General features: G+C 44.7%; 1 protein-coding gene across 1 annotated transcript; it reads right to left on the bottom strand.

The window, feature by feature from the left end:
* Positions 1-566: 566 nt before the first annotated feature.
* On the bottom strand, positions 567-6890 carry IL22 (interleukin 22; the record flags this gene model as incomplete). Its single annotated transcript, XM_084278787.1, has 9 exons — positions 567-680; positions 1060-1125; positions 1340-1483; positions 1580-1645; positions 2432-2624; positions 3690-3832; positions 4589-4725; positions 5248-5337; positions 6758-6890. 9 exons carry the CDS (start codon positions 6888-6890, stop codon positions 567-569), a joined length of 1086 nt encoding a protein of 361 aa, XP_084134913.1.
* Between the last annotated feature and the right edge of the window lie 5919 nt (positions 6891-12809).

Below are 12809 nucleotides of genomic sequence, written 5' to 3'. Positions count from 1 at the left end.
CTCTAGTACAGCTCATAAATACATTTCCTTGGATGTTTGTCAATTAATCTATATAAATAAAATAAAAGTACTGTATAATTATTATTTTTAAATAAGTTACCATTTAAATATGAACGATAAAAATAATCCCTGAGTCAGTCTGAAATACCAACTTTTCAGGTAAAGGTCAGAAGGGGGCAACATATGCAAGAGAGATTCCAAGTAAAAGGTTCAAAACGTCCTGGCTACGTATCACTGCCTACCTCCATCAAAGCTGAGTTACATATCTCAGCCTATAAAATAAAGAAGCAGTTGCCTTATTCCAGTGGAGATGAGGAGACCAGGAGTGTGCCTTTGAATACAATTAATGCCCTGTGTTGAAATAGAGCTGCAAACACTGCCCTGGAGTTTTCATTTTTGAAGGCCACAGCAATACATCCCTGTATGTGCCTACCTAGTTCACTTTTTTTTGGAACAGGTAAAAAATATACTGTGTCTTAGGGGGGGTTGTTCTGCAATAGTCAATCGATCTGAGTTATAGCAAGAGTTTTTTGGAGACATCTCCTCCAGCCTGATCTGTAATTCTTTCAGTTTTTCTTCCTGTTCCCTCCCTTCTTTGGGGCATCAGTACAGGCATTTTCTATGTAGTCAAACAGTAAATCCAGCTCTCCGATGGCTTTAGTCTTTCCATTTTCTCCCAACTAGAAAAGAGCAGAATACAAGTTTTACTATCTCGTTATTTCTCAGAAAATAGAAATTAGGTTTGTCACAGAAACTACATTGAGAATTAACTCTCCTTATTCTCTCAGGTAGATCTATTAGAGTCATTACACCCTAAGATATAAACTAGCTTATTCACATCCAGTCTAGCATTATCATAACACAGCAGAGAGTTAACAGGACAAGTGAAGGAGGGTTGGAAGTGGAAACATCACTAATCCCCTCTTTAATGCCCCTGCAGGCTTCACTTTCTAAATAATCACCAGAGTTTGTTTCATAATTAGTTCAGCCTTAATCCCACTTAAAGACTGGGGGTTGGAATTGTGTAGGGTTTTTAAATGTTGGGGGAAAAAAATGTACCTTTATCATTTTGCTCTTCATTTCTTCCAGGTTCTTTTCAATGTGCTCTCTGTGTCCTAAGAATTTCTAAAAAAAGAACAAATCCAGACAAAACATTGGCAGCTGTATGCAACAGTGTGCTTTTTTGTTTTCTTTCTCACACCTTTCTGTCAACCTCGAGTTTGATATCTTTGATCTGAGGTTTCCTTTCATATCACTGCCTTTTGCCACTGTTCACAGCATTCTCAGATTCAGGAGCAATGAGAGTCATGAGAAAGGAAAAAACCTCAACACTACTCACACATCTGCTCAGCTCCGAGGTCAGGGAAGCCAAGAACTGTGCCACCTCCTCCACGTACGGGTACTGGTCCTTGGCCTTGGTGAGAAGGACATCCCTCACTATAATCTCCACAATTCTCTTCATCATGTAGCAGCGGTTGTTTTCCTATGTATGCAAGCACAAGGTGATGTTAAATCATGGCAAGAGATCAACAAGTGCTGCAGAAGGATGTAAAAAGCAGGTTCCTGGTTTGAGACTTACCTTGACATTAATATAAAGCTGCTGCCCAATGAGCCTGTTGTCAGTGTCCTGGTCCGAGACCCTGGCCTGAGAGGGGAAAAAAGAAACATCAGGTGGGAATGGGAAGCTTATCTAAAAATTAATAATTAAGGGTTTCATCAGTAATAATGGAGGTGAAATGAGGGAATGGACACCACAGTCAGCCTGTTACAGGTATATAAGCTTGGACATTGTGACTATTTCTCCCCTTAACTGGGTGAGATTCAAGATCAGTACCACCAAAACCTAAATAATCTGAAGTCTGAATTCCTATCCCCCTCCTAAAGGTCAGATGTCGTAGTGGTAACGATGACTAAACCAGATGCCGCAGGTGGCCGACCTCACAGCGGCCCGCAGCGCTGCTGGGAGGTGCTGCAGCCCTCCACGCTGTGCATCAGGGGGACGTACTCATGGTAAGAGCTGCTGTCAGACCTGCCCAAGCTAAGCACTGTGAGATGCCTGGGGAGTTGCCCAGCCATGGCTGGAATCACAGAGAGACTCAGCTCCAAACCGACTGGGCAAACAGAGACATTTAAGCTCGTGTTTCACAGTTGTCCCAGTCTAGCAGCAGCCACTCAAGAGAAGGAGCTGTGCTGTGCCAGGGGCTGCCTTTCCCTCAGGAGCTGGAAGAGGAGAGGTGGCAGCTTCCCCCAGATACACAGCAGTGGGCAACAGACCTGCTCCACATGCCCACACTCCTCCTTACTGCAAACACATGGTTTTTTTTTTCTGGAGAAAGGCATGAGAAAGAGAGGAATGATGGTGAGAAGGCAGGTGACTGGCAGAGGAGGAGGTCCTCAGATCCTGCCATGAAGGATACATGGGTTACTGTACCATTTTAGCCAAGGTGTAAGTGCGATTCCTGATGTAAGGCTGCTGGAAGTTGATTTTCCTGAGCCTGCAGGCATGAAGGGCAGTAGAAGCCAATCCTGCCCCTTTTGGAGGCATAGAGCTGGTGAGAAGAGGGAGACAGCAACAGCAGCAGAAGATGACCCATCCTGAGAAGTTTGTGGTCATGGTCTTCAGGGAGGACACGGTTCACGATCCAAAGTCGTCTGTCCCAGCAGATTGCAGCTGCTGCACCCGGCGCTGCTGAGAGAGCGTAGCGTTAGCATCAGGGAGAGTGGGCAAGGCAAAGTGAGAGAGGCACAAAGGCTGCAAGCCTTACCTTTGCTGTGATTCTTGATGTGCTCTGCAGGAGGTGAGGTGCACCTTATATAGGGCCACCAACATCTCTCTCAGCTGCTTTTTTTTTGTGTGTGTGTTAGTGGTGAATTAAAAATGACATCAGCAAGTCTCTTACTTTCCAGTATCCTCTTCTGAGAACTACCTAACCACTACAAAACCCACAAATACAACTTTAAGGCCATTGTAGTCTTTAGTTTCTTATAAAATGAACCAAATTTTAATGTGGGGCAAAGCAGGGGCTTTCAACAGGGAAGAAATCCTGAATTCTTTTTGCATACAAATATTTGAGAAGTTTATGGGTGTGTGTGTTCCCTCCTGGGTGTAACACGCTAACTAATTGGATTGGCAATTTGATGGCAGAAAACACAATTTCTGTTAATTTTTGTTGGTCATCTCTGGTAAAAGCCTGGCGCTGTGCTCGTGCTGACTGACAGACACAAGTGGTCAGACTGCACCAGACCTACAGCACTGACCACCTACACTTCCTACCCTGCAAATACCCTTTCCCACACAGTGTCACACTGGTGTCAGGATCACACAGATCTCTCTCTCTGAGAGACCAACACTGCATTTATCACACCCCTGATCCCCAGATACCCCTTTACCAAAAAATTACCTTTTTTTCAGGCTGGAACCAGGTGTGATGAGTAGAGCTGTGGTCAAGCACGGACTCATGCAGATGATTTCCACGTTCCTGACCCTGTTGAGCTAACACAAAGGCAGGGCTACACCTTCAGCCTGAAATATTGTGCAGGGTGCTAAAGGGAAACTGTACTCTCTCTCAAGAGTAATTTGTAACTCAGATGAGATGGTAATGCACAAGGACACAGAACTGGTATAAATGCAAACTCCTACTTGTCCAATGCCCACAGGGCATGCAGGTGACAAATGCAAGGAGACTGACCTTGGACAACCATGGCTCCAGCTCTGACTCTGAGAGTGAGCAGGGGCATCCCTGGGGTCAAGCCTCACGGCTGAGGCTCTCAGGGTAAGAGCCATAATCAGCTTTACCTCATGAGGTGAAATGTCCAGCTCTTTTGCTTGCACCTGAAAGGAAGCAGTTACAGGCTGACTGTCATCAGATTTACACTCTAGCCTCCCTTGATGCATCCACAGCACGAATTCATCTCTCCATCAGTTTACCTTAGATAACTGCCACATCAGCTCTGCAAAGCTCTGTGGCCTTGAAGCTGCAGTCTCTCACCTGGAGCCATAAGGACCACCTCCCTTTCTGTGCCCTCTCAGGGTATCCCACCCATTCCCAGCCTCCAACAGCCTCCTGACTACAGCAAGTAGCAGAAAGCAACTCTGGACCCAGACTGTCCACAGCCTCGTTCATACCCCAATGTACCATAAAGCTACTCAAGAAGGTATTTATAAACACTTTCCCATATATTTTTCGTATGTCAGGTTAATAGGCTCCACGGAGCTGCAGGTTAATGAGAAGGAGGGAGGCTGGGTTATATTCAGCCAAAAGACAGACATTAAACACCAAACTGGGAGAAATTCAGACCAAGAGGCTGTTTTGGAGGATTGGCTTCCCCTGAAGTGCAATCCCAGAAACAAGTCTACAGGTGCTAAACACAGTCTGACAACTCAAGTCTGTTTCTAACTGAGATTTCTCACACATCTTCACCAGCAGAAGTCCCAACACTGGAACTAAAGCCATGAAAAGGCATTCAGACCCTCCCCAAGGGGAGATCTCAGACCTTCTGGTCCAGACTCCCTGTTCTCTCGCCATTCTGGATCCCACCTCTCCATCCCTTTGATCACTTATTCTTGCCAGCCACGGATCCATCTTACCTGACCTCTTATTGTAGCTCCGATCCCATGGAAAGGGTCAGCAGGTGGTAAGCAGGTGCTGCGCCACTTGCATCTGTTGAAACCACTGCAAGGACCCCACCTTGGTCCCAAACTTCCCACAGCTTCCTGATGGATATCTAAACATCAGGCAAAGGGATGAAGAATTAGGTGCTGAATCTCTCTTCTTCCCTCCTTTGTGAGGTAATTGCAGGATATCTTCTCCCTGTCTTCTCTGGTATTGTAAACTATACAGTGGGACATACCTGTTTTCATAGAAAACATTATGTTAGACTTGGTAAGGGTCTCTTTCTCCCATCTATGTTGTTAGCCCCCTTTCTCAGTCATACTACTTTCGGCTGTGCCATGATACCCTCCTCTTGATATTTTAAAAACTCTTGATCTCACTTTATGTCCCTGCCTCTGGGATGACACTGAAATGCCAAAATCCTCATTGTAAGTTTGTTAATTTTACACATTCCCTTTTTATGACATTTCTAAGTTTTTCACGTTATTTAGCCTTTTGTTTGCAGTTGTGAGTTATAACAACCCATCTTCCATCCCTGCAGCTGGCTGTAAGTATAGTCCAGGCCAAAAAATGAATGTTCCAAGTCTTGCTGGACACCAATGCTAGCGGAATATAACATCAGTCCACTCCATACCTCTTCTCATCCACCTTCCATCAGATGGCTGCTGGTCCTGGATGTACCACTGAGCTGTGGTGCAGCCACAGCCATGACTGCAGTTATTCCCTGTAACATGTCAAGGGAATTTCTTTAGAAGAGGAGATATGGCTCCCGTTCTTAGGGTTTGCTATTTTTGGTACGAGATTGTACTGAATGATGGGCCTGGAACAGGCTGCCCAGGGAGGTGGTTGAGTCACCATCCCTGGATGTGTTTAAAAAAAGAGTAGATGAGGTTCTTAGGGATATGGTTTAGCATAGGTCAGGAACAGTTGGACTTGATGATCTTAAAGGTCTTTTCCAACCTTGTGATTCTGTGAACAACGATGTGACAGGTGGCTGCTGTCACCTCTTCTGACTAGCTCACCACACACTGGATGGGAGACATACAGCTGGCATTGAATCTGACGGAAAGATGGGGCTGAAAACCCTCCCTACCACTGGGTCTTGCTCCACTCCTCAGCTGAAGTCCAGAGTGGAAGGAAGAAATTGGAGGCTTTTCAGCTGTCGTTGAGGAAGAATTAATCTTTTTTCTTGTCTGGGGAAGAAATACAATAAACCTTCGAAAAATAACGGCTTGAGCCAGCACGGAAAGTGAATCTCAGGCTAGACAGCCCTCCCCAAACAGGCTGATCTGAACTGCAGAGCAGGCAGAAGAGATCAGTGGAAGGAAAACTGCATTTATTTTAAAATGAGGTACCCTGGCTGAAATCATCACTGGTGGGTCTTACTTTGGGGAGAAAGAATGAAGCGGAAAAAACATGTCTGAAGAACGTGTCTTAAAAGAGTGGCTTTTCTCACCAATTTTGTCCTACGTTAACATTGTCAAGTGTTCCAGTAAGTGGTATGGGAACCAGTAGTTTCTCTTGAGCCTAAACTGCTGATGTCTTGTGATACGTGATAGTCCCAAGGTTTTCTTGAAAAAACAATGTACTCTTGGGTGGGAGGGGGAAAAATAGAAAAAACAAAAACCAATCAAACAAAACAAAATAAGACTTCTCCAAGCTCAGGGGAGGAAGAAGAAAAGGAGAAAAATGAATTTTCCTTTTTAATTTTATAACTTTTTCTCTTTAATGTTATTTTTAATGTTTAAAGACAGTAATGTTGTTTAAAATATAGAAGTCTTAAAAGAAAACACATCTGCTATGCTTGTATTTTAATTAAAAGCTACCAAAGACCTCTGAGCTTGTGTAAAGTACCCTCTGCATTTTTTTCAGTCTAATTAATTAAAAAATAATTCTGAAATCGTTCTCAGATTGTATTTTCTTCCCAGTGCCATCCCACAAGTTAAACGTCTATCCTACCACTGACCTCAGCAATAAATTCTTAAAATATAATTACATGGAGTTTCCCTACTTCATTAAGAAACCATAGCGGTTGAACATTCTCGACAATGACTTATTGACCCATATTGAAGACAGGATTTTATGAGGAGGACTGGAACCCTACATCACATCTGCCTCAAAAGCCACAGACACTTCCTTCTTACTTTGAACGAGGCCACAGGTGAATAACCAATACTGTACTTCAATGTTCATCCGTTGCGTACCATCACCAGCGTGATGTTCATCCGCTGCGTACCTTCGCCAGCGTGCTTGCAGGCAGGAATTGCCTTGAGCCATGATACATTTTCAGTCAGCTAGACTGAAAATGTATATTTATTGTTTATATTGCATTATTGGAAACGTCTTCAGACTAAGGGGGGACCTAATTAAAGTCTATAATTATCTTAAGCAGGGGATGCAGGGGGAATCGGCCAGCCCCTTTTCAGTGGTCTGTGGGGACAGGACAAGGGGCAATGGCTGCAAGTTGGAGCACAGGAAGTTCCGCACCAACATGCAGAAGAACTTTTTCACAGTGAGGGTGACAGAGCCCTGGGACAGGCTGCCCAGGGAGGTGGTGGAGTCTCCTTCACTGGAGATATTCAAGACCCATCTGGATGCCTATCTGAGTGATATGTCCTAGGGAGCTGCTTTGGCAGGGGGGTTGGACCCGATGATCTCTCGAGGTCCCTTCCAACCCCTACAATTCTGTGATTCTATGATCAGACACCGGGCTAGAAACTTTGTCAGGAGCAGGCATGTGGAAGAGTGAGCCGGTATATTGACCATCTTGTCTTTTACCTGGTGATGAAATTCTCCCCCCTTAAACATCTGCACAAATGGACCACAGGTCACAGCATCTAAAACTGAACAGGCAATGGGTCTGGAGACATCCTCAACTTCCAGGTCATGCTCATCCCCTTCACTCTGTTCCAGCTCATTCGTTAGCCAGTTCATCGTGTTTTATCTCCACTGCTCTCTGCTTTTGCTGAGGCTTTCAAGCTTGAAACCATTAAAACAGACATGTTTCAGCTCAAGCCTTATTTCAGCCTTATTTCCGCCAGGTCTCGGCCCAGCAATGGAAGCTGATTTTTCTTTACCAAACTTGAAAATAAGCTTTTCAGTAATTCAGACATTCATTATGGAAACAACCTAGTGCAGAGGCAAGTGTCTTCTGGGCACGATCATTAGGAATGGCAGAAGGAATTAATTCTCTGTGGAGAACATCATATGAGTGCAGATATTGGGAGAGGACATACAGCATCTCACTGTTTTATTTTTGCTTTTTTTCTACAATAGGTTTGGTGTTAAGACACTGTGAATGTTTTGGAAGTATTATTATTATTTTAAAAATTGCTTAGCCTGGGAGAATTAGGTGGCTTTGGAAAAGACTCTTGTGTTAGACCTCAGTACAGACACTGCTGACTCAGGCTTTTTGCAGAGGATGTGCAATTCACCTACATCCCCTGACAGTAACACTTTTGTTACACAGTGAGTAACACATTTCCTCTGACAGTAACACTTTTGCTTATACATCTGATATTTCATCAAATATCTTTTTTCCTGACCTTCACTCAGATCTGTTAGATAACATCTGTGTCTCCTAAGTGTGAGATGCTATATAATAAACTTCATAATATTGGTATTTGTTATCATAAAAGTTAATCTAAGTGGAAGTGAACTAACAATTCATTGTGTTCTCAATTTTAAATTACATTCAAGATTAAAACAAAACCCCTTGGTTTAAATAACTATATATTCTGCTCTCAGAAATACTGATGTAGAGGAGCTCCAAGCAAAAAACATCCAGAGGCACACTGAGACATTATACAGGTACTACTGACATTACCACTGCTGCTCCAGGACCACTCAAGTTGTAACTTGCTGCAGTGCCAGGAGGATTCAGTAATTCATCTGAAAAGAAACAGACAAAAAGCCACCCTGGTGCCAATGGAAGGAAGCACAATAGGTGTTAGTCTGGTGGTCCTGCCTCTGCAGGCAGCTGGGGCCGACATCAGTAAAGCACAAATACAAGTTTTAGTAAGACTTAGTGACAGAAACCATCACTTAAGCTCACACAGCTGGGAGAAAATGTAATTCAGACCCTGTCAGCGCACTACAGGCACCATGATTAACCCTTCCACCAGGCGGCCAGTTCCTTTAATTCAGTGTGTAAAATCACACACACATTGTGAGACACTGACACTTCATGTAGTGACCTACATATGTCCAACTGTGTCTCGCGAACTGTCACATCAGGTGAACTGAAACTTGTGTGCTTCCTGTTAATGTGGTGTGGTTGCACAGCGGTGACTCACTGACATGGCAAAGTGGAATTACTGACATAGTGTATCTTAAAGAAAACCACTCTAACTGGGAACAACATTTTGCAAGCTCTTTTACAATCCAAAATTCAGCGACAGACAGTTACTCAGATTAAGAAATAGCCCATCAGTTTTATCACAGAATAAATCACCACCACCTTGAACAGTTAAATAGAGCCACTGTGAAAGGAAGCAACATTATTTAAGGCGAAGTGCTCGTGCCCAGACACTGCCCATACACCAGCACTGCCACTGAGACTCCGAGCTCAGCGTCATCTCCTGAAGGTGAACCTCTGGATGCTCAGTTATGCTGTAACAGCAGCTAGAGGAGGTGACCGTTCCCCGGTTGTTAACATGAGTCTTCTAGTTAGTATCTATCCCTAGAAGTCAACAGGCTGTACTCTAGCCCTTCCCCAGCCCGAGGTTATGCCAGTGTCCATGTCCCAGGAGAGTCTCTGAGTCAGCGAGTTTCCTCTTGGAGTGGGACTATTGTCAAGAAAGTGAGATTTATGGGGACAACAGGAGACCAAACAGAATAGCTACAACCTAGGAATTAGGACGCTGTTTTCCTGGGTTATCTGTTTTTAGCCACATCATGTAAGCTAAAGTATGTAAACAGGCTGCAGCCAGCTTCCCAGTGGAAACAGAGAGAGCACACTCCTCACGCAAGCACTGTTCTGGGAACACACGGACCCAGGCCAGCCGAGGAGCACTTGAGCCTCGCCAGGTTTCCCCCCAGCCCCGCAAGAGAGCTTGGGGTAAGAGCGAGGCACCTGGCTCTCCAGAACAGGGTGCACCTGTAGGTGTCTGTCTGTCTGTGCCACACCAATCCAGTGACCAGAAAGGGACCTAGGAAGGGAAAAACTCAGAAGTAGGGGCCTTCTGGGTCCAGTCAGCCATTCCTGTTCTGCTCCAAGTGTTGAAGTAGGTCCTTTGGAGACACTCCAGTACATGACAGTATTAAACAAAGTCACCTTGAAGAAAAACATATATATACACACAGACATGTGTCTTTATACATGCACAGAGACTACCACATGGTATGTGTGTATATCAGATATAAACAGTTAGAACAAAAAGCTTTGAGGCCCACTTGAAACCTTCGCAGGCCACTGCATTACCTCAGGGAAGGTAAACTGGCATACATGTAGATCAGTTGCATTTACAAAGCTGACACCTGCTCTCCCACAAGAATCATAGAATCATAGGGGTTGGAAGGGACCTCGAGAGATCATCGGGTCCAACCCCCTGCCAAAGCAGCTCCCTAGGACATATCACTCAGATAGGCATCCAGACAGGTCTTGAATATCTCCAGAGATGGAGACTCCACCACCTCCCTGGGCAGCCTGTCCCAGGGCTCTGTCACCCTCACTGTGAAAAAGTTCTTCCGCATGTTGGTGCGGAACTTCCTGTGCTCCAACTTGCAGCCATTGACTTTATCAAGATCTCTGAAGGAAACAGGGAGTGAGAAGCTTCACTTCTTTCCCCCCCCACTGAAGAACTGCCTGCATTAAGGAAGATGTGCTGCCATGACTGTACCACCACACTCTCCCAGCAAAGAGCAAGCTCATACCAGCAAACGAGTGCTTTTGCTCTTACACCAGCACCATGAATGGAATAAACGACCCAACAAAAGGTGTGTAAGCTGGAAGCACTATCAGGCATTGCTCTCCTTCCTACAAGACTGCCAGGCTCCAGGTGAATCCTGTGTGGTTCTCAGTCCTCCACCCTAACAAGACACTGCAGGATTGCTGAGCGCCATCCTGCAGAGTTTCTCAGGACTCTTCCAAGTTTGGCAGGCAGAGTTCAGGTCTGCTAGGCAGGGCTCAGGCACTCCACGAGTATCTCTAGAACACAGCCTGTGAAACAGAAACCTTGCAAGGTCAGATCACAGCTGACACGGAGGGACTGGAGCAAATACCAGAGGATTCATTCCCATTTTTAACATGGAACTCCAGATGTCTTTCCTTCTTTGACAGGAGAATTAATCTCACATCAGAAAGCAAAACAAAACTTGGATTTCTATGAAACTGGAGTTTTCTATTTAGCTACCATCCACTGTTCTCTCTCCAACTTTCGCTTTCAGTGTCACCACTGCTATGCGATCAATACTTTCCACCAGGCTTCAGTGCAGAGCAAAGCCAAAGAGCTGACTGCACACCAAAGAGTTAACTGCAGCTCCACTGTCCCCTCTCTCTTTCTCAGGCTCCTGTCTGCAAAGGTTTGAGTAACCACTGGATTCAGGACGTTAATTTAGGTCGCCTCACATGAAAATTACCACTCGGCTCATTTTCTTTATCACACATTTGTGGGTAATGGAATAATTCCGCGTCAGGCTACGCTAAGAATTGGTCAGTGAGGGCACAGCAAAAGTTCCACTTGCATCAGATGGTGATGAGGCTCTTTGCTAACAAATTTTACCACACAGCAAGAACTGCTTTGATACCAGAACATTAGGTCCCAGCTCAGCCTTGCAGGAACAGAGGTAAAGAAGCAATGTGATTATGCAAGTAAGCACACACTAAACTGTTCAAAGGAGCTGTGCTTCCTGCCCCGTCTTCAAGCACTACAGCTGTGCTCTTTGAGTATTACAGGTAGTATTTGGTAATCTCTTTTTCCTCCACTGCTGTCTGCCAGAGAGCCATGACACCAAAAGTCAGACAAGGGAAACACCTTAGTACTTGGACTCAAAGAATTTGTGACTGAAGGAGAAAGCTGGTGGCTGGTAAGTAATTTCCTTCCACCTTTCTTTCCTTTCATCTTCCTTCTGCACACACTGCTTTCAGGCTGTGGCCCTTATGTCCAGCATTCAGGCTACCTGCAAAGTGTGGGTGAAGACAAACCTGTTTTCAGGACGTTATCACTCACTACATAGGGATCCATATCAGCACAAGAAGACATATGGATCTTATCAAAAAAGGCTGAAAAATCCTTCTACAACACACCCATAGTAACTTCAGTATCACTGGAAAAGGCTTGGGACTTAATACAGACTGTATATCTGAAATACAGGCCTTATTGCCTACACCTAGATTACAAGCAATCTAGCTCTGATGCCTAAAGAAACTTTTACTACTTCCATTTCTAAGGTTAATGACATTGATATACATCACATTATGTTTTAGGACTCACCTCAGTAAGGTATTAAAATATTACTGCAAAACTAACACATTTTATTAGGATTTTCTTTAAATGGATGGAACTACCTACAATCCCAGACTTTCTCCCAAACTTCCCTGCATAGCTGGAAAGCCCCATCAACTATTCAAATCCCGGATTTCAGGGGCATTTCAGCACTGTAAATAGAGAAGGTTGATGCATCATGAAAGGCACCTGAAAATAAAAATCTGAGGGGGTAAATTTCTAGTAGATATTATGAAGAAATCTTTATTGTGAGGGTGGTGAGGACCTGGCACAGATTGCTCAGAGAAGCTGTGTCTTCCCCCTCCCTGGCAGTGTTCAAGGCCAGGCTGGATGGGGCTTTGGGCAACCTGGTCTAGTGGAGGGTGTCCCTGCCCATGGCAGGGGATTGGAACTAGATGGTCTTTGAGGTCCCTTCCAACACAAATCATTCTGTGAGTCTAGGAAATTGAGGAAAAAACTGAAGCCCAGAGCCACAGAAGGATGCAAGGATAGAAGGATGCATTCCTAAATATTACCTTGCGGCTACTGTGAGCATTTAGCTAAATTCTCAGAATCCTTTCATGCCCAGGGGCATCCAAACCTCACTGGAAGAGGTGCCTAAGTACTGAGAAAGCTGCTTCATCCGTCCTGCTGAAGTCATTCTACTCCAATTTGGCAAGAAAGAGGAGGCTGCTACAGTGTGCACAGCTTTATGGTCTTTCTTCCCACCCCCTAGGCCAGCAACCATTTTATTGTAAAACAAACTTTCAGT

Source organism: Gallinula chloropus (genome assembly GCF_964237585.1).
Source record: "Gallinula chloropus genome assembly, chromosome: 1".
NCBI lineage: Eukaryota > Metazoa > Chordata > Aves > Gruiformes > Rallidae > Gallinula > Gallinula chloropus.
This window is presented reverse-complemented; position numbering and strand designations above follow the sequence as displayed.